We start from the raw sequence: 20509 nt of genomic DNA, 5'->3' as shown, positions 1-20509 counted from the left end.
GTTCCCTATCGATCAGTCACTACAACGTAGGTCATGACTGACCAATAGGAATCCCTACCAAAGCGCCACAGCCGCTGCACCCCATCCAGCGCCCCGTGCAAGCCTCTACACCTTCTTGCCTGGAAAGACGATAGGAGGAGGCTTACACAGAGTGAATATGACACTGTTGTTCCGTGATAACCCATACAGTGAGATATTGGATAACACTTGGAAAGCGTGCCCTTTTTTTGTTTAGGAAGGAACGCTGCGGAAGCCAATTCTTCAAAGACTTATGTTGAAATACATATGGACTAACCCGAAGGCTGTACTGCATATGAAATAATGGGTGACTTAGCCCAAGGGAAAGACACAGGCTTCCGATAGGAGCAGCCGTGGTGAATATACACATATGGGATCCCCGTAGGGTCACACATATGGAACCCAGCCCAGATCCGGTTCTCAAGGATTCAGCGGATAAGGGTCTGGCGGCGGATGCTCCGCCAAGTCCGGGCCGAGGGGTTTGGAGGACTCGACAGGTTTTACTCTGGAGCAATAAGGGTGCACAGTAGGGTGCAGCAAGCCGACAGAGCCAGACCTCTCAGTGCGTCTACCCGTCTAGGGCGAAAACACGGGAGGAGACCGGCTCTACACGTAGGCTATAGTATCTAGCGAACGTGTTAGGTGTCGCCCAGCCCTCAGCTCTACAGATATCTGTTAGCGAGGAGCCACGTGCCAGCGCCCAGGAGGATGCAACGCCTCTCGTGGAGTGTGCATGCAACCTGAGCGGGCAGGGCACGCCTTGAGCTTGGTAAGCCAAGGCGATGGCATCCACTATCCAGTGGGCCATCCTCTGCTTGGAGACAGCCTTTCCCTTCTGCTGGCCTCCGTAACAGACAAAGAGTCGGTCTGAGGACCTGATGCTTTGAGTTCTGTCCACGTACATACGCAGAGCGCGAACGGGACAGAGCAAAGCCAGGGCTGGGTCTGCCTCCTCCAAAGGCAGCGCTTGCAGGTTCACTACCTGGTCTTTGAAGGGAGTGGTAGGAACCTTGTGCACATAGCCAGGCCGGGGTCTTAGTACCACATGGCTGTCACCCGGCCCGAACTCTAGGCACGATTCGTCGACCGAAAATGCGTGCAGGTCTCCTACTGTGAGGTTGACAGAGGCCAGTGCAACCAGCAGCAAAGTCTTCATTGAAAGAAGCTTTAAGTCTACTGACTGCAGAGGCTCAAAGGGAACATCCTGAAGTGGTCGAAGCACCAGGGAAAGATCCCAAGAGGGTATGGAGGGGGGTCGAGGAGGATTTAATCATCTCGCCCCCCTAAGAAACCTGACGACCAGGTCGTGCTTTCCAACTGTTTCGCCATCTATGTGGTCGTGATAAGCTGAAATAGCGGCAGCATGTACTTTGAGGGTGGAGGGAGACAGTCTACGCTCCAACCCCTGCTGCAAGAAGGAAAGCACAGACACTATCGAACATCTTTGGGGGTCTTCTCGGCGAGAAGAACACCACTCGACGAACAGGTTCCACTTCAGGGCGTAAGCAAGTCTCGTGGATGGTGCCCGTGCTGAAGTGATGGTGTTAAGTACCTCTGGGGGTAAGTCACCTAGAACCTCCACGTCCCGTCCAGGGACCAGACATGGAGTTTCCAGAGGTCTGGGCGCGGGTGCCATAGGGTGCCCCGTCTCTGAGTCAGAAGATCCTTCCTCAGAGGAATGGGCCAGGGAGGGACTGTCACGAGGAGCATGAGTTCTGGGAACCAAGTCCGGGTGGGCCAATAGGGAGCCACCAGAAGGACCTGCTCCTCGTCCTCCCTGACTTTGCACAGTGTCTGCGCAAGTAGGCTCACTGGGGGAAACGCATATTTGCGAAGGCCCCGGGTCCAGCTGAGTGCCAGTGCGTCCGTGCCGAGTGTTCCCTCGGTCAGGTAGTAGAACAGCTGGCAGTGGGAGGTCTCTGAGGAGGCAAACAGGTCTACCTGAGCCTCCCCGAACTCTCTCCAGATCAGCTGAACCGCCTGGGGGTGGAGTCGCCATTCTCCCGGAAGCACAGCTCGTGATAGCTCGTCGGCCACACGGTTGAGCACGCCGGGGACATACATGGCTCGAAGCGACCTCAGATGCTTCTGACTCCAGAGGAGGAGATGGCGGGCGAGTTTCGACATGCGACGGGAGCGTAGACCACCTTGTCGGTTGATGTACGCGACGGTCGCCGTGTTGTCCGTACGGACCAGCACGTCCCTGCCCTGTAGTGGCCTTTTCAAGCGGCTCAGAGTGAGATGTACAGCTAGCAACTCGAGGCAATTGATGTGCCAATGCAGTTGGGTGTCCGTCCACACCCCTGACACTGCATGCCCGTTTTACGTGGCACCCCAGCCGGTGGCAGAGGCATCTGTGAATACCACAGCATGCCTGGACACCTGTTCCAAGGGGACTCCTGCCCGCAGGAACAAGAGGTCTGACCACGGGCTTAAGGTCTGGCGGCACGCCGGTGTGATTGCCACCCGGTGAGTGCCGTGATGCCACGCCCATCTCGGGACTCGGCCGTGAAGCCAGTGCTGAAGCGGTCTCATATGAAGCAGGCCGAGCGGGGTTACCGCTGCTGCCATATGCCCCAGGAGCCTCTGAAAGAATTTCAGTGGGACCGCCGTCCTGCCTTTTGAACGTGCTCAAGCAGTTCAGCACCGACTGAGCACGCTGCTCTGTGAGGCGTGCTGTCTGAACGACCGAATCCAACTCCATACCGAGATAAGAGATCCTCTGCACAGGGGAAAGTTTGCTCTTTTCCCAGTTGACCTGAAGACCCAACTGGCTGAGGTGCCTGAGCACTAGGTCCCTGTGTTCGCATAGCTGATCTCGAGAGTATGCTAGTATGAGCCAGCCGTCGAGATAGTTGAGGATGCGAACGCCCTGTTCTCTCATGGGAACAAGGGCCCCCTCCGTGACTTTTGTAAAGACAGGGGGGGACAGGGACAGCCCGAAGGGTAGGACCTTGTACTGATATGCTCGACCCTCGAACGCAAAGCGCAGGAATAGCCTTTGTCGAGGAAGAATCGAGACATGAAAGTACGCGTCCTTCAGGTCGATCGCTGCAAACCAATCTTGGGGACGGATGCATTCGAAAATGCGTCTCTGCGTGAGGATTTTGAACGGTAGCTTGTGGAGGCTCCGATTCAAAACTCGCAGATCCAAGATCGGTCGTAACCCACCACCTTTCTTGGGTACAATGAAGTAGGGACTGTAGTGCCCAGACCTCTTATCGGCTGGAGGAACTGGCTCTATCGCATCCTTCGCCAGTAGGACTGCGATCTCCGCACGCAAGACATGGGCATCGGCTGCTCTCACTGTAGTGGAGTGGATGGCCCGAAACTTGGGGGGACGCCGGGCGAACTGAATCGCATAGCCGAGCCTGATGGTTCGAATGAGCCTGCGAGACGGACTGGTGAGCACTAACCAGGCTCACAGAGACAAGCGGGACCAAAGGGACCGTAGGCGTACCCGGAGTGGGGCAGCGAGGTGGAACACAGGGACGCGGCTCGGGAGGCTATCTCTGGGAGGCGGCCCGTAGCGGGGTCTGAGTGTGCTGTGCAGCACTTACCTGGTTCCACGGGGCAGGAGGTGCGGGAGGCGGCTCGGTGGCGTTCTCGGACCGTACACAGCTGCCGGCTGGCGAAAGAAGAGGCGGATGAGAGTGGTGAGGATTCCAACCCCCCACTGCTCTCCGGTCTTCTTCGGACCCAGAGATGATAGAAACTGCTCTTTTATTGAGAATTTGGGTACAGCTGGTTTTAAGACCAGCGGCGGAACACAAACAAAATGAAACAAAGGATTTACCACCCGGCCCTCTTCCGGGGGAGGGAGCGATGCAGTCATTGTCTCCTGGAGAGCAGTCCCTTCCATCTCTGGGTCGCCCGTCCTAGGGCTGCTTACCCTTGGCTTTGCCGCCCCTCTTGGCGGGGGCCTGGGCGGGAGGGGCGCCCTGCCTGCGTCTGGCTCCACGGCGCCGTTTAGATGGAGGCTGCTGCTGCGGCGCGGGAGCAGGGGCAGACGCAGGAGGATGCCCACGGCGACGAGCAGACCGAGGAGCCGCGGGCGGTGGGGTGGAGGCAGCAGCTGACCGCCGCGGCAGGATGTGACTGATGGCCTCAGCCTGCTTCTGTACAGCCGAGAACTGCTGGGCAAAGTTCTCGACCGCGTCGCCGAAGAGGCCGGTCTGGGACACGGGGGAGTTAAGGAACCTGATCTTGTCGGTCTCCCTCATGTCAGCCAGGCACAGCCAGAGATGGTTTTCCTGGACCACAAGTGTGGACATCGCACGAACCACTGACCGCGCAGTGACCTTCGTCGCACGAAGTGCGAGGTCAGTTGCGGCACGAAGTTCTTGGAGAACTTGTGGATCATGACCACCCTCGTGCAGGTCCTTCAGTGCCTTGGCCTGATGAACCTGCAAAAATGCCATAGCGTGCATGGCAGAGGCAGCTTCCCCACAGGCCTTGTAAGCTTTGCCGGCCAGGTCCGACGAGTACTTACAGGCCCGGGAAGGAAGACACGGTTCTCCACTCCAAGTGGAGTTAGGGCAAAGTTGCATAGCAACGGCCCGTTCCACTGGCGGGATAGGCGTGTATCCCTTAGCTGCCCCGCCATCAAGGGTGGTGAGGGAGGAGGGGCCACCGAGACGGTTTCTGGCAGTAAAAGGTGCCGTCCACGTCCCAGTGAGCTCCTCATGCACCTCCGGGAAGAAAGGCACTGGGGTGGGTTGCTGAGAACCAGCGCGCGCCACCCCGAGATACCAATCGTCCAACCTCGAGGGCTCGGGACACGGTGGAGGGTTCCACACGAGCCCGATCCTGTTGGCGGCCCGGGAAAGAATGGCCATCATCTCCGGGTCCGACTCGGGCACTGCTGGCACACCCGAAGGAGGCAGCGGCTCTGAGCCGTCGTCCGCAGAGAGGTCTGACCCACCCTCCGATGCAGCGATCGACATCTGGTCGTCGCAGGGAGCGCCGAACGAAACGACTGGTACACATCTCGAGGATGGTCCAGAATGTTCCGTTGGCAGCTTAACTGGTTGCGGAGCATGAGAGGAGTGAGGGTTCCTAGGGGGTTGGTTCCCCGAAGGAAGCACGCTCACTGTAATCCTCAGGTCACCCGTGTCACTGCCCGTAGCAACCCGCGAAGGGGAGTTGGAACGAGGTGCAGGCACGGGGACTCCGCCCCTTTGCAGGAACGAGAGTCTCGACCTCAACTCTGAGATGGTCATCTTCCCACAATGGGTACATGACTCATCCACGAACGCTGCCTGTGCGTGTTCGAGGCCCAGACACACAAGGCAGCGATCGTGACCATCCCGCGACCCCAGGTAACGACCGCATCCAGAAACACACAGATAGGATGTCATCTTGAAAAAGACGCAAACTATCTGTGTAAGCTCTTTTAGAGACTGCTCTCCTTGGTGCTGAAGCACGCAGGGGAACGGTCACGGCGAACACAGACAGGAATGTGCACCTGTCTGTGCGCGATTCTCTCTCGCTGGTCTTACCAGCCGTGAAAACGGCCGTTGAGCGCTTTAACCGCGCACCTTACCAGCCGTGAAAACAGCTTTTTTGTTTGCTCAGTTTTAAAACAAGAAACAAAGAAGAGAGAGAGAGAAGAGAAAAAGACCGCTCGCGCTGCTGTGCCGTCACGCCCGCACCAAAGTGGAGAGTTCCAGAAGAGGCTTGCTTTCAAATTCACTCTGTTCAGCATACAAAGTGCTTGGCTCCGAAGCAAAAAGCTAGTGTGCAATCGCACCAGCTGCTTGTTAAATACCCGCGCTGTGAGGTTGCACAGCTGTTGCAAATGATTGCACGCCAATGTGTATTGGCTTGTTTTAGTTTCACTCGAAGTAGATTGGCCTCTCTAGCGAGATTCCTATTGGTCAGTCATGACCTACGTTGTTGTGACTAACCGATAGGGAAGCACAGTTGTGCAGTGCTACGCAAATTTTTATGTAACTGTTATACACACAGAAAATTCGACTGGGGGTCTTACATGTGCTTCATGTGGCACACTAGCACACACACGCAAGGTCTCTTGCTCTCTCTCTCCCTGTCTGGCGTGCACGCGCTACACGGTTTGGAGCACGAGCTCTTGCTCGCTCGCTCTTCCGGGAGATTTGAACTAATTTGCGGGCATCAGGGAGCCGCTATCGATATGCGGGAGACATCCCTAGACGCGTGATAACAGCTTGACCATGAGTGAAACCTAAGCGCTTGCGCACGGATGGGAGGTTCGGGTGACATTCATTTTCGGTTTACGTTTTCGGCTGTTTTTTTTTATTTCGGCCCGGAACCGATAATGCCATTTTCGGCCGAACATTTTCGGCGGACGAAATTTCGGTGCATCCCTATTTCCCAGTATTAATTTCAGAAATAAATGTAGATGTATTTGTATATGGATATGTGTCCACCTGTCCTTCTTTCTCCAGAGACACATGCATAGCTACAGAGAAGCATTTGAGGAAATGGATGGGGGTCCCGTCAGCCCCCCTCCGTTCGTTGGTGGTGAGGCCCTACCCCAAACCCCTGCCTTCCCTGTCTCGCCACAAACCCCTTACTTCAACCTGAGTAAGTTTCCCTGTTGAAGGAGGAGGGTGCCATAGAGCTGTAAAATGACTTCCTCTGTCAACGCTTTAAAAGGGTCACAGCCATCGCTGAATGTTGTTTCTGTTCATTTTGATGATGTCTGGAAAACATTCAAAATTCAAAGTGTAAACAGAGCAGGTAGTCAAACTGTCATCCATTTGGATGTTATTTGTATTGTATAGTTTTTAGAGTAACAGTTGCGGTTTATATAGTGGCAGTGTTTCTAAACCTAGTGAACTGACTACATAGGCAGCATCATAGGTGTGCTTTTAACATGAATGCTGTTTTATAATATAGGCAGCATGATTATTACAGATTATAAAGGTCTGGTCATATTTACCATTGCTGGGTGAAATACAGGCATTCCAATCAGAATCCTTGCAATTGGGAGTTTTAGCCTAGCCTAGCCCAGTCGCCAATTCGTAAAATACACTGTTACATACCAGCTACTTATGGGGCGCTCCAGCGTCTCAGCTCGGACATCCCTTAAAGATAGCATAGCCACCTCCAACTCGTCTCTCTCACCGCACAGCATCCGAAATGAAGGGTGAATGGTGATGCATTTTCGCCGATCAATAAATGTTCCAGGTTGACCTCTCTACAACAGATCGACTCCGGTGCAGTGTCCATATCCCACACCAGTCACTTCCCCCCAAACAATCCTGAACTATAGATGGAGCCTGAAACTGGTCGTCCTCCATGTGGTGGTAGTCAGATACTACTGACCTGTCCCTTGCAGGCTCAAATGCGTAACTCATGCCATTAAAATTACTCATTTTCGTGTGTGTATATAGGACCTGCAACTATTGCCTATATACCTTCGCGGGTCCTACCATGCCAGTGACTTCATCGAAATTGCCAGCGTTCTTAACGCAATTTGTGTGCTGCTTAAAAAAAACCTATATTTTTTAGTTAAAAATGTTAGTGCAATTTACTTTTAATTGTCATAAACAACACATTATCAACGTTGATTTTTTTTCAGTTCAGTTCATCTTTAAGGCAGCATCGCTTATATCCTTCACAAAGAAGATGCATTGCAATTAACTGTGTCAATAATCCATCTAAGATGGTGGAGAATGTGGGAAGAATGTTAATTACAAATATTAGTGACTGAAAGTATCGATAAATATAGTTAAAACTGGGTTACCCATGATATTAGTTTTTTATTCTTATAATGTTTCACCATTAGCTTAGCAACATGCTAAGACAAAAAAAACCTAAATTTAAATAAACTGTGAGTCACGTTTAACGTGCATAGCACTATATTTATGATTTGCTGCCCATGTAGAGTGTTCCAATTTCTTTCTTATTAGAGTTGGGATGCAGCTGATTATTTAGGTGGTAGACAGCAAGAAAGCTCACTAGGTTTTGGAACAGAGCCACTGTGTTTCATAATTAGCACATCAGAATAATGGTGTGTGTTTTTGCTTCTTTCCGTAAAATATTCTTTTAGGCTAACATTACATTAATACACTGTCTATGAGCCAACGTGAGGTCTGGCAGCAGTTAAATCCAACCCTACCTCGGGGTGTTTGCGTGAGCCAGTAGATATCATTAACAGATGCTATAGTTCATTCACATGATCTCAATGTTAAAGATGTGTGGCCTCCGTTTGAGTGATAACACACACTTTGTGTTGGCTCATAGACATGCATAAGTGCTCAGATCAGAAAGACCCCGCTCTCACTCGCTCCCCAGCAATTCCCAACGTCTGTGTGTCTGAGAAGTGTTTTTCGTCAGAAGTTTCTCTAGCCTCCACAGTTGTATCTCAATGCAAGAACAAGCACATTTGCGCCTCAGGTTTCATGTTCAGATGGATTTCTCCAGTATAGTGATAGCTTTGGTTTTTATAACCTATTGCTTCATCTCCCCCTCCAGCATACTCTCCCTACAGGTTTAATATAAAGCCTCTTGTAAAAGTATGTAGCCTCTTTACAAGGTTAGATGCATACAATGTTAAGCAGCTCTGTTTTTTTTGGACTTTCACAGCATTTTTTCTCACCAGATACCTCATTTGAAATAGATTAAAGTCATTTTCTTTAGCTGACATCTTACACCAAGGCCTCGCATTCAAAGCTCTTCGGACTAGTTCTGCTACCATGAGCACCTAGATGTGGCTTCAGAGAACAAAACGGAGCTTCAGCCTACAATAACACAAAACATAATCAATCAAATCTTGTCCTTGTGTGTTACATTATTCCAAGATATTTAATGGACATTAGGACTGAACAATATTTCCAATATGATATATTTGTGAGGTTTATTTGGCTATTTCATTAGATTTCATTAGTTTTGTAATCCCTCTTTGTCTAAACTTTTAAGTATGAACTGAGACTTGATATGTTCATGTTAGAATTGTTAAGTTTGAGTCAGTTTAAACAGCCTGTTTAAAATAATCTCCATTGCATGTTTGTGTGTTAAAATGTTTTAGTTAAAATATATGTATAGGTAACTATTGCTGTTTATAATATTTTTTTTGTATAATTTTAACTTTAGTCGAAGAAAAAATAATCTATTAAGTTTGATTCATTTAAATCAATCATTTTAAACTTCAGACATTTTGAATTTGATTAAATTAAAAGATTCATAACTCATATCCAACAATCAAGTCTCCATAGCATTTTTCATTTATTAAAATGTTTTAGTAAAAATGCATGCCTTTTTATTTTATAATTAGATTTGTACTGTATTTTACTTTTTGACTTAAATATTTGAATGTATTTTTCAGTATTGACTGTTAAAATGGTTGAAATTATCCAAAATGATTGAGATAAATAAATATCAAGATATATTGAACATCATCAAATGTCTGGAAAATAAATCCCCCTAGTGAACATCCTCAGCATACTGTTATGAGGTTCATTCAAAAGATCTGCTCAGGTTATGTGTAGAACTTTCTGAAGTGGTTCTGTTGGATTCCTGGGGAGCGGGTGACCCATAGGGGCTCTATTTCTGTTCAGAGATTGACAGACACTCACATTCTCCAATAGCCACTTTCTGGTAGCACGTTTCTGTGGCTCCCTCCTCCTGCAGAGAATGAGAGGCTGGAAAAGCTTCTCTACACAACCCCCCTCCCCTTCACCTTGTGTCCAATGCTGAGGCACTTATTCTGCCAAACAAAGAATTGATTTGGATTCTTTGGTAAGTGGAGGATGCATGTGTGTCAGCGATGATGTCAACTTGGCCCTACCAAATCGCAAGCATATGCTCTGCCTTACCCAGAGTGCATGTGGAGAGCAGCCTTGAAGAACACACACCTACCCAAACACATCATGATCTTATCTGAAGTTGTCATTTCTAAATATAGGTGTAAACAGGGTCCAAAACATTGTGATTCGATCACTCAGACCACAATCAGGCTACGTTCACACTGCCGAGCCTTAGCGCTCAATTCCCATTTATTGCTCAGATCCGTTTTTTTTTTGTTTGTTTTTTTGTATAGTTGTTCATATTGTTGTTTTAAATGTGGCCAATATCAGATTCCAGTGTGAACAGATCATCGTCCTGGACTGACTCGCATGCGCAAAAGAACTATAACAAGATGACACGCATCATACTGTCATACGGAAGTAAATACGGAGGACATTATAGTAAGAGATTACGCATTTATTTATAACGTGATCAATGAATTTATGCGCAGGCAATGTAAAAAACTAAGACGATGATGCGAAAAAATAGAGTTTTTAAAAACTTATGATTTTTCCCTCATGTTTTGCTTGTCACTATATAGAGCTACCTGTCACTGTAATACTTAAAGTTCGATATCCTTCACTCACTACCTTTCGAAACGGTCTTGATAACGTCAGTTATGTAAACTCTTTGAAGGGACTTGCATGAGCACAGAATTGTGCCGAATGTTACTCTAGTCTAGAGTGACGTAAAAGTCGCATGAATTCCGATATGACTTCTCAGACTCATTATAAAACATCTGACCTATATCGGATTTAGTACCACATATGGAAGTGGCCAAAATCAGAATTGAAAAGATCAGATTCCATGTGGTTTGTGTCATTCACACTGTCATGACAAAAATAGATGAGCAAACAAATCGGATTTGGGCCACATTTACCTGCAGTCTGAACGTAGCCTCAGAGGACTGCCTGTTCAGCTGTCAATCAACTACTGCAGCAAAACAAGGCTTTTAAACTATGCAAGTGAACATGGATGAAATAATAAAAAAAAGTAGGTAAGATTATTTACACTTAAAGCATTACGTATATTTGGGGTGCAATGTGTATTGCATTCTGCTCTGATACATTTCGGAATGCAACAATGCACAAAATTGAGTATGAGAATAACATTTTTTTTGTTTAGTTTTTTTTTTACATTTTTTTTTTTTTTTACATTTTTTAAACACAAAATCCTCCCTTTCTTCAAGTGTGCTGCTTTCCACAGCTCTGTGGTCACATCACTATTTATTTTCCCCATTTGTGTGTTCGCACCATTCTTTTTTTGCTGGGCACCTTTGTTTATTCGTTCTTTTCGAGTCACTCGTCCTGTTGTTCGTAGCATTGTTGTTCAATGTGTCGTTTTGGAGATCTGTTCAGCTGAAGTGTATTCTGTCTGCATGATCTGTCTTGTTTTCGTTCTTTTGACTGGGCATCGTTACAGCGAGTGTTAATCACACCGTTAACTCTTTTAAAGAGGCGCTTGCACGGCCTTGCCACGGAGCATGAGACATTAGCTCATTCCCCAGTCATGTCACATACTGAAATAGCCACCTCAGTCTTGTGTCTTTAAAATCTCAGTGTGTACCACGGTAGTCTCTCAAAGGCTCTTGATCTGGAAGTTGGTCTCTTTGATAAGATTGTCGAAAGCTAATGCATTGAAGATGAAAGTGGTACACACAGATCTGTATTGTAAGGTCTACGGAACAGAAACATACTTTGTGCAAGTACGCAAATGCAGACGTGAATGTTTGGCAAAAGCATTGCTGGCGTGACAAACCTCAGTACTCAAGGGGGTGATAGAGTTACCTTCAAATGTCTGTGCCATTAACCAGATGTGTGTTGACTTTTTCAAGTAGATAGTTAAAAACATAGCGAGACCAATATAGCACACCCTTGCAGCATTACATAATACAATATGAATCGCTGTCTGACATATTTCAGAACTAGGGCTGTTTAATTTAGTACAATTAATTATGCAAATGTTAATTTGTAAAAAAAAACACATTTAATCATCCCCTCTGATTTATAACAGTAAAGTCAACATTAAAAAAAAAAAAATTGTCATGCTATTCCCATGTGTGAACTGTCCAAATGAATTTTTAACTAAATTGGAAAATGGATAAAGAAAAACAATTATATATATATATAATCGCAACTAACATAAAAGTTTGTTTATACAATATTTGTGTGTGTGTGTTTACACGTATATAAACAAACTTTTATGTTAGATGTGATTAATCACAATTAATCAATTTGACAGCACTAATATTTTATATACATATGTATGTGCAGAATGCGTTCTTGCATTCAAAAAGTGCGGGGTGCAGAAAAACATGAAATCAAGCTTGTCAAGCTATAATCATTTGCATTGACGTACTTGCTTATAGAGTATGTTTTGTGCTGAATGCTTTAGTTGATTAATCTTATTCTTACTCTGAATAATACAATTATTTCTGTGCTCTGTGTCGCTTCAGGTCGATCTCCTCCAGGATTGGCTAAAACACCGCTGTCCTTCCTGGGCCTGAAGCCCCACAATCCTGCTGAGATCCTGCTCCACCAGACGGGCTCAGGTGAGACTTTACACACATATACAGAAATGCACATGCAGACACTCGTCCAAGACTTGCTCCTTAAAGGGAGATCAAATGCATTTAGTGGGCCATATATCAAAATATCCTTTCATTTCAGTGTTTCCACTTTTCCACTCATCTCTTGAGCCGTGAGCTCATACATCTTTAAATGGGTTACTGTTTTCTGTTCAAATGCGGTTATTTTGGGATCATTTAACTGTGCTCTGTTAACTTTTGTGTGCGTGAGCTGCCTTTTGCATTTATTTGAAAATTCACTAGACAGCAATACTGTGAAATATTATTAGAATTTAAAATAATAAATAATAGTTTTCCTCTCTACATTTTTATTTATTTATTATTATTCCTGTCATGCAAGGCTGATTTTCCAGCACCATTACTCCAGTATTCAGTCACATGATCCTTCAGAAATCATTCAAATATGTGCGACTCAAGAACCTTTCTTATTATTATCAATGTTGAAAAGAGTTGTGCTGTTTAATATTTTTTTGGAAACTATGATAAATTTTCTTCAGGATTATTTGATTATTATGAAGTACAAAAGAACAGCAGTTATTTGAAATAGAAACCTATAGTATTATAAATGTCTTTACTGTCACTTTTGATCAATTTAATGCATTCTTGTTTAATAAAAGTATTAATTTCTTTAAAAAACTTTTTGAATGAGAGTGTTTCTGTGAGGAACAGAAAATACATTCCCATAATTTTCAAGTGGAAATCCAAGATGGCGCAGTCTAGTTTAATTGAATTAAAAATGGACTTGTATGTAATTTTATTCTTATTATAGTATTATGTTTTTAGTTTTTGCATCATGTTAACACCCAAACTCAATAAAAATAATACATAAAATAATGCCGTGCATTTCAGAGTTGCCATCAAAGTTGAGAGCTACAACCTGGTCAGTTATGAGGTTCCATTTCAGTTAGGATGTTCCCTTTAGAATGTAGCTCACTAGGCAGTAGACAACAAGTCAGCTGTTTTTGGAACAGAGCCCTTTTTAAGCTGATTATCTGTTCTCTTTGTCCTAAGGATATATTTAATGTTTAAAGAAATTATTACTTTTAATCTTGGTATTAGCAAGCTCAGCAAAAATATTATTTGATAAATTGTTTCTTTCAATTCAAAGCAGTAATTTGTCATGTCTTCTGGGGTGAACCTGATGAAAACATGTCCACATTTCTTTTTCTTTATCATTTCTTATTTCTTTCCTTTGATTTTCGGGGTGATATATGACCCGGTCTTGTCTCGGCAGGTTTGGTGAGATTCATCCTCAGAGGCCAGCGGGCGTAAACTATGTAGTTTTTGTAGACTCTGAGGTAACAGGATCCCATGGGGATTTGCGGAGACTCTTTAGTTTAGAACAAGTTCTCATGCAGGGCTGATTTTAGCATCGTTCCTGAGGGAGTTAATTTGAGGCCTGCTAAAACAAGAGCAATACATACGGTAAACACGCTAACATTATTACGAGATGATGTGTCACAGGGGCCTCTTTGTCCTACTATAGTTAGGTTAAATGATGTCATGTGCTTATTGATGATAAGGCCTGTTACTTGGGGTATTTTAATGTCTACTGGGGCCTGCTGGAATTCGGAACAACAAAAATTGTGAATGAAGATTACATTGCATTCTTTGGTTGCATTTCCCTCTTTTTGTTTTCGTAAAGAGTAATAATTCACCCAATTTTGAAAATGTCCCCTTTGTTTCTTCACGCTCATATCGTTACAACTGATTTCCTTCTGTATATTACAAAAAGAGACAAAATGCACAAGTCATATGCCCCTTTAAAAAAAAAAAAAAGTACAATTACCTTCCACTTTCCCGATATGTTAAACCAAACAGATTGTGCTGTTGTGCTTACGGAAGATATTCATTTGGGTTTGGAATGGCATGAAAGTCAGTAAATAATGACAAAGTGTTCAACTATCAACTACCCCTTTAAAATAACGATTATCTACACTATTATACACTAGCAATTATTATACTATTCTCCACATCTCTTTGAACTTCTAAAATTTCTGTTTTATGATTTTATTCTTCTGCCGTCGGGAAAACAGAGAGTGAGGACGAGGAAGGTAAGAATATACCAGATTTAGAATTACAGTGTTATTGTACATACAAACGACTTCACCTTCACCTTCTGCTTTTTTTTGTAATCTTATACACATAACAGTCGTCTCCATTCACTCATCTCTCTTAAATCAATGTATCATACTGGTCAAGCAACATAAACCGTGGTCCATCTCAGTGAAGTTTCTTCATGAATCAGGGTCAGATGAAAAAATAAATAAATAAAACTAGCCATTTATAAAAATAATGTTGAGTATCTTAACCTACTCATTTCCATCAATGGTCATTTAAAGCAACTAAAATCATCAAGTCATGTGTTGGACACTGATCCATCTGTTTTGACTCTTGTTATATTTTGTGCTCACATGTATTTTTGCCTTTGTCTGTTTTCCAGAGCCTCGTAGCTATGTGGAGTCTGTGGCCAAAGCGGCAGCTGTGTCAGGTGGGCCTCCAGCATCGCCTGTGTGTCCAACATATGACAGTGACAGCTTAGCTCATCCTGTCGGGCCTTCCCATGCCTACAACACTCCTCTTTCCTCCAGCAGCCCCATCCAGAGCCCAGACGCAGTGTAAGTGACCACCACCCGAGTGTTTCATACAGTAGTAGTATTATTTATGTACTTTTATAACATGTATTCATATTTTGATTTAGCTTTTTTTTTATATTTTCACTTTTCATTTTAATTTTAGTAATTTTGTTAGGACCTTTTTTAAACTTATAATATATTTCTATTTAGTTTTAATTTGTATTTAATCTTCCGGAATTTTAGTACTTAAACTTATTTCAGCTAAAGTTATTAAAGTTTAAGTTTTTAATCTAATGTTAATATTTTATTTTATTTTATTTCAATGACAAAAAAATAAATGATAACTTCAATTGTTTTAGTTTTAGTTAATAACAACACTGGTTTCATACTAGTATATACAGATTTTTGACTAGTGGTGTAAATTTGTTCCATTTTGAAATTGTATAATTTTCATCAAATTCACATATCATTAGGAGACGTTTTTGATATGTATATGCATTTTATATAAGTAGCCTGTTATACTGTTATAAAAAATATCATTCATTTATAAGCTATCAGAATTGCATCTTACTATTGACCATATAAAAATCAGCAGCTCCACCAAATTGCATATTTTGGCTTAGTTTTGGGCTCTCAATAAAATTAAGGTGTTTTTTTCCCTTCTCGAGTGTAAGCTCCATATTCTCAATATATCACATTAGCCATAAAAGCCTTATGTATCACACATGATAATCAACAAGTGTTTTTATTGCTGTCGATTGATTGAATAAACTTTTTTAAAATTTAAAAAAATAGACTATTATTTCATATGTCAGGCTTTACAGGGTTAATGTCAGGTGTAAAGTGGGCCATACTAGTGTATATTTTATAATAATTCTAGTTCTCTTATTTTGTGGTCTTTCAGTGAGAGCACATTGGCCGATAGCGGGGTGGGAATGAATTCTCTGTCCCAGGCTGCTGTCGACTCCGTTCTTCACTCCCAGCCGTCCGACAGAACATACCAAACACCCACACCCTCATACCCCTCCTCCAGCAGCATGTTGAGTAGCTACATCACCCCTGATATCAGCCCGTCTCTGCCAGGCCCCGTGCAAAACAACATCACAACCATCCAGCCACTCACCAGTAGCCCTGGCACAAGACACCACACTGTCCTGCCCGACATAACGTCCGCTTACAACCTTCAGCACAAACTAGCCAATCAGGACGGCCCCGTTTTGGGCCAACAGCCGACCCCAGCCAACGGGCATCTGCCTGGAATGTCTGTTAGTCCCATGCAAGGAAGACACACCATGGTGACCCAGGGAACGCAGAGCAGCCCGATGCTGTCCAGACAGTATCCCGTCCCCCACGGGACTCAGAGTAGTCCGATTCTTAACAGGCAACCTATGGGACAAGCTGTCCAGAGCAGCCCGGTCCTCAACCGACAGGCGTCCCTCAACCAACCGATCATTCTGCCTAACCAAAGCAGCCCGGTGTTGAGTAGACAGCCGTCCGTTACCCAGCCCAACCAGGGCAGCCCCGTCCTGAGCAGGCAGTCCTCACTAACACATCCCAGTCAGGGCAGTCCCATTCTGGGACACCACACGTCCATAACACAGGGTAGCCCCAGTCTGGACAGGCACCCGATGTACAGCGGCTACACCACCCCGGACGAGCGTCACGGAGCCCTGTCCCGGCAGAGCAGCTCCTCTGGATACCAGCCTCCATCCACACCTTCTTTCCCAGTCTCTCCAGCCGGATACATGGAGGGAGTGGGATTCAGACAGGGCAGCCCTGCCCTCCAGCCTCAACTACCCGAAAAGAGACGCATGTCCAGCAGCGATCGCTCCAATGGCGGACTGTCCTACGGAACACTCAACGGGAAGATGTCCTCGCCGGTCTCCAGTGGCGGCAGCACTCCAAGCGTTCATTTCTTCAACACGCTCCCTGATTTCTCTAAACTTAACATGTGCGGTAAGACTTTATGTAGATCAATTCCACTAGGCATCAGTTAAAATGGAATGCCTTTAAATTCCATTTCAGTTAACAATGCAAACAGGTTGCATTGCCATTTGAATGTAAATAAGATAATATAAAACAATTATATTAAAAAAAATAATAATTCTACGCAACTGCGGTTAGTGTAGTTTTTATTACATTTAATTGTCATTATGAATTAATCATAAACATTAAAGCCATCTATATATTTTTGTATTGTATTACATTGAATTTTGGATATTATTTATAATAAATATAGAATACCGTTGAAAAGTTTTGGGGAAGTAGGATATATTTCTTGAAGGAAATGAATACTTTTATTTACCAAGGATGTGTTAAATTGATCAAAAGTGTCTGTAAAGACATGTATAATGTTACAAAAGATTTCAAATAAATGCTGTTCTTTTGAACATTCTATTCATCAAAGAACCCTAAAAAAAAATGTATCGCAGATTCCACGAAATTTGATGATAATCATAAATATTTCTTGAGCATCAAATCAGCATATTAGAATGATTTCTGAAGGATCATGTGACACTGAAGACTGGAGTAATGATGCTGAAAATTCAGCTTTGATCACAGAAATATATTACATTTTGAAATATATTACCCCAAACTATTAAATGTGTTGTATATTATAATAAATAAACTTTATGAGCCATAGTGGAGATATGAAAAGCAGACTCAACATATTCAGATGTTAGAGCATTTCTCAATATATCAGAAGATGTGTAATAGCGCCCCCTACTCTTTAACATTGAAAAACATTAAAATTCCATCAATGGCAGGGAAGCGTTGTGTCATAAATGAGGGAAAGGTCCGTCAATGGCTGGGAAATAATTAATTAGACAACAATGAATATTCCTGAAAATCTGTGCCCATAAATACTACAAATAAGTGCCCATAAAATAACATTATGTAATTGTTTACATGTCATGGACTATTTCTTCATGCATGTCTTCTAGTATAGTACTAAAATATCATTCTGTCCTTAATATTTTTATTATATACCAACAATTTTCTCAAAGAAGAGATTTGAAGCTGTGCTCTATTACAGATATGCTATGCTGCACTTCTAACAACACCATTTAGCTGTGAGTGTATTCATGTAAACATTCAGCCTCCTGCACTTTATTGTAATAATACATGGTGTTATGGGCTGTAAAAAACTTGTGCTTATTATAGTGAGAGTAATTTTAAACAGGTGTGTGTATTAGTGTAGTTTTGAAAGAGTAGTGCATTCATTAGCTTAGGCATACTAAACTAATATCTATTTACAGCTGATGGACTGCTAAATAAAGTGCATATTTCATTCTCCAGATGGAAGTCCAGAGACTAGGCTGAACGTGAAGTTTGTCCAGGACACGTCCAAATTCTGGTATAAAGCAGATATCTCCAGAGACCAAGGTAAGGACACAGTATATGTATGTTCCCGGGTTCATTTATCTATATTTAGACCACCAAATGGAGGCTCATAACACCCATAAACAGTATAATATGTCTCACGCCACCCTATATGAGGTCAATCGCTGTTGGTCTCCACATCTGGTTCTTCTCCGTGCTCTTATTGGATTAGATCATCTGCGTTGGAGACCTCTCTAAACGCAAGCACATGCAGTGACATCACACGGCATTGGACATGTGTGCTTCGTTAAATCCAGCGAACATCTGCATCTGTAGCTTCATTAACTTGTCTTAACGATAACGAATAAACCTCCTTAGCAAGGTTTTTAGCAAGCAATTTGTTAACATATTATAGCCTTCACCTTCACTTCACATGGGGGGGGGGGGGGGGGGGTAATACAAAATACTGTATTATTACATTGTATTGTAGCTGTTATTATTAATACAGGATTTTATTTTAAAAAGATTCATATAAAGTTTCTAGTATCTGAAAAAGTAAGGTTTTTTTTATTGTTACATGTCCAGTGCTATGGACAAAATCTTCATAATTTCTAGTTATTATTGGAATTTCCACACACTAAACTGCACTTATATAGCCTTTTTGACAAGGATTTTTATTTTTATTTTTTACATATATATGTACTATGATATTCTATGGATATCTAACCATCCCCTCCCTTGCTTTAGCGATCAACATGCTGAAGGATCAAGAGCCTGGAGCCTTTGTCATTCGGGACAGTCATTCATTCAGAGGGGCCTACGGCTTGGCCATGAAAGTTTCCTCACCACCTCCAACAGCGCAGCCTACAAAGAAAGGTATTTCATGTGCCTCCTCCAGGCAAGTGGCTAATGCAGATAATAATTTGCCAAATGCATTCCAGACAGGAGATCTGACCTCTCCTGGATCATAATCCTGTTGTGTCCTCAACACAAACACACACACACACACACACACACACACACACACACACACACACACACACAACAAACACACACACACACACACACACACACACACACACACACACACACACACACACACACACACACACACACACACACACACACACACACACACACACACACACACAACAACATACACACACACACAACACACACTAAAATGCATGCAGTTTCATGATGAAAACAAAAATCAGTGGTTAACCTAGTTGTAAAACATCTACTCATTCCTTTACTCAATATTATTCAATACAGCTTTCTGAAATACTTGATTGTGATTTGTCAGTCATCAAGCGTAGCGTCAGTTCTGGCAGGACACGTAAGTCAAGCTCGCATCAGCTGACTCTCAGCTGATCCACGTCTACCTATAGGAATATGACGCCTATCACTGTATACATATATAAGCTCCTTCAGTATTATCAGCAGCAATCGCGTTTCTCAGGAGCGAATTACCCTCCTCCATCCCCAGCTCCTCCTTTCGACTGTCAGTATGGCATTCTGAATCAGAATAATTTCTCGAATCATGTTGTACTTTAAAATCTTGAATTAATGTTATCTGCAATACATTCATGTTGGTTCTGTTCTGTTTACCCAAAGGGGAGTTATTGCTCTTATCCATGCTAGCCTGCATGGATGCGCAGGGAGTTCTCGCCCAGAACAGAACCATACCGCTAATTCTAACTGTATGCTAATTGTCAATCGTATTTGACGATAGTGGTCCTGACAGAAGTGACATTCTGTGGTCAAATATTTTTGTATAATGACAAAGTACGTAATTGACCTCTATACCAGAAAACTGATTTCTTAAATTGCTGTGCTAGTTGTATGTCTCCTATACGTGCTCTTTCTTCTCATATAATGCCGCATTTATTTATTTACATTAATTAAATAAAATAAAATAAATAAATAAATGCATTTGTTGGTTTATTTATTTTATTAAATAAATGGACATGAATACATTTTTTTTTATATCATGACAAACATACATTTAGTAAATTATTGTATTGCAAATATATTATTTCTTATTTTTCATTATTGCAGCTGGAGACGTCACTAACGAGTTGGTGAGACATTTCCTAATTGAGACGAGTCCAAAGGGCGTGAGACTGAAGGGCTGCCCTAACGAGCCATACTTTGGTAAATCAAACAATTTTCGTTTTTGATGAGACAAAAGCTCTGTACTAAAACTATTGAGTCGTTTTAGATGTTA

The 20509-nt window shown here is 43.5% G+C and overlaps 1 protein-coding gene across 35 annotated transcripts in view; it reads left to right on the top strand.

Moving 5' to 3' along the window:
• tns1b (tensin 1b) overlaps positions 1-20509 on the top strand; it is a 252192-nt gene that overhangs the window by 219299 nt on the left and 12384 nt on the right. For 20 of the 35 annotated variants that reach the window (XM_077215632.1, XM_077215626.1, XM_077215624.1 and 17 more), the window contains 7 exons: positions 6447-6585; positions 12248-12343; positions 14823-14997; positions 15860-16911; positions 18256-18342; positions 19027-19155; positions 20341-20436. In XM_077215632.1, the coding sequence (XP_077071747.1) occupies positions 6447-6585; positions 12248-12343; positions 14823-14997; positions 15860-16911; positions 18256-18342; positions 19027-19155; positions 20341-20436 (1774 nt within the window). The remainder of the gene's footprint in view (positions 1-6446; positions 6586-12247; positions 12344-14822; positions 14998-15859; positions 16912-18255; positions 18343-19026; positions 19156-20340; positions 20437-20509) is intronic. The other 15 variants (XM_077215637.1, XM_077215634.1, XM_077215628.1 and 12 more) reach the window with 1 other exon arrangement.

Source organism: Siphateles boraxobius, unplaced genomic scaffold (genome assembly GCF_051911475.1).
Source record: "Siphateles boraxobius isolate OS27281-9 unplaced genomic scaffold, OSU_SipBor_1 7, whole genome shotgun sequence".
NCBI classification, from domain to species: Eukaryota; Metazoa; Chordata; class Actinopteri; order Cypriniformes; family Leuciscidae; genus Siphateles; species Siphateles boraxobius.
Note: the sequence above shows the minus strand (reverse complement) of the source record. Positions and strands in the feature narration are given on the sequence as shown.